The following is a 1,802-nucleotide window of genomic DNA, read 5'->3' on the forward strand; positions in this document are numbered from 1 at the left end:
TGAGATGTTAATGGAAGAATATTTGGATTTGCTGCCAGGCATCTATCTGTGCCCTTGAATGGGCCTGTGGCTCACCCCCATAGAATATGGGTTGGCCCAACACCGCATGCACAGAGGCTACAGAAGGAGGAAAGTAAGGTGGCTCAATACAATGACCAGTTCCTGGATAGCAGATGATCTGGGGCCTGTTTTTCCCATGGGCTTGTAACCGTTCAGAGGCTATATGAGCATAGAAACTGCTCTTCCAGCAGCTGTCATCCATGCCAACAATAAGCAGGAAGTGCCCCTGGGCCTCTTCCAATGGAATAAGACTTTGGCGGTAGGACTCTTCCAGTGGGTTGTTTCAAATATTCAGAAAGTTAAAAAGTCCTAATTCAGTGAGGCTGTATTGTCCTGGGTCACCACTGAGATCAGGGATGGTCATATCCTTGTAATGCAGTGGTGCAAATGTGTTGGCCACACAGGCATTGATGACGACAGTGGCTGTGATGCCTTTTAAGAAAGATGCCATGGAGAGACACAGGTCACCTCCTTTAGAGAAGCCAATAAGCCCAATACCAGGGTCCTTCACCTAATGGGGAGAGGGGGAGAAAGAGAGAGAGAGAAAATGAGATTAGAATTCACAGGTGAGGATGTAAACAGTGATTCTTGATATATTTCTCAAAACATGATTTGCGTTCCTTCATAATGAAACAATCCGAAGTCCAAGTGCATCTTGTATTACATACTAAGCAAATCAATTTCCTAGTACTAGTCCCTTAAAAAGATTTTTATTTTTTAACCAAAGAACTTCTCAGCTCTGGCTTATGGTGGTGTGGGGGATTGAACCTGCAGTTTTGGAGCCTCAGGCATAACAATCTCTCTGCATAACTACTATGCAATTTCCTCCACCCTGTACCAGTTCCATTTATGGGTGCTGGTGTACAGTACACACAGAGCAAGCCGGCAGGTGGCTCAGCTGGTAGAGCACACACATTTCCATTCAGAAGGACATGGCTTAGATCCCTGGGCAACTTCATGGGAGCACCTGCAAGGTGTGTGTGTGGGGAGGGGCAGGGAGCTTCAGGAGAGATGCATCAGTGCTGGGCTGTGACATCTCTCTTTCTCCCTCCATCTCTGTTTCTCACCCTCTTATCTAGAGGGAATTAGAATAAGGCCTCCTGGATCAGTGGAGTCATGTAGGCACTGAGCTCCAGTGATAACCCTTGTGGGAGAAAAAAAAAAAATGTGTGTGTATGTCCACAGATGTTCGTATGCTCTATTCCTAAATATTTAGGTGATAAGTCTAATGAAAATAATTTGTCAAACTTAATGAGTTTGTTATATTGAAATATATTTATGTGCCTGTGTATCATACCAGTTTAGGTTATGCTCAAGATTTTATTTTATTGTGTATTTATTGGCTTATTTCTTATAAAGAGTGGACCAGAGCTTTACCCTGGCACACTGGTGCCAATGATTGAATCTAGAACTTCACTCTTGAGACCCCATCACTTACCCACTACAGAACCTCCTGCACCCTTAAGATTTTCAGGTTGGGAACACCTTGGAGTTGTGTACTGGAATATGTCTTGGGGGAGAGCCAGCTTCTGGCTCCTCTCAGCCCTAGTTCCATCACACACCTTGAGAGGCTTGTCATTCATGTGTGCAGACACACCCAGCTTATATGTCTCAGGCCCAAGTAAAGTCACGTTGGAGACCCAGAAAGGGGCATAGTATCTGGAAGCCAGATCAGTACTTGTCAGCAGAGAACTGTGGAGGTGTCAGACTCCAAGGGCATGCATGGGTGGGGGGCAGTGGGG

At 45.4% G+C, this 1,802-nt stretch overlaps 1 protein-coding gene across 1 annotated transcript in view; it reads right to left on the reverse strand.

Annotated features, from left to right (window-relative positions):
* LOC103112365 (acyl-coenzyme A thioesterase 6) overlaps nt 1-1,802 on the reverse strand; it is a 4,593-nt gene continuing 2,791 nt past the window's right edge. The window contains 2 exon segments of the mRNA XM_060174200.1: nt 1-571; nt 1,128-1,135. Coding sequence (XP_060030183.1) covers nt 8-571; nt 1,128-1,135 — 572 coding nt within the window. The 3' untranslated portion in view covers nt 1-7.

This window comes from Erinaceus europaeus, chromosome 16, assembly GCF_950295315.1.
Source record: "Erinaceus europaeus chromosome 16, mEriEur2.1, whole genome shotgun sequence".
NCBI classification, from domain to species: Eukaryota; Metazoa; Chordata; class Mammalia; order Eulipotyphla; family Erinaceidae; genus Erinaceus; species Erinaceus europaeus.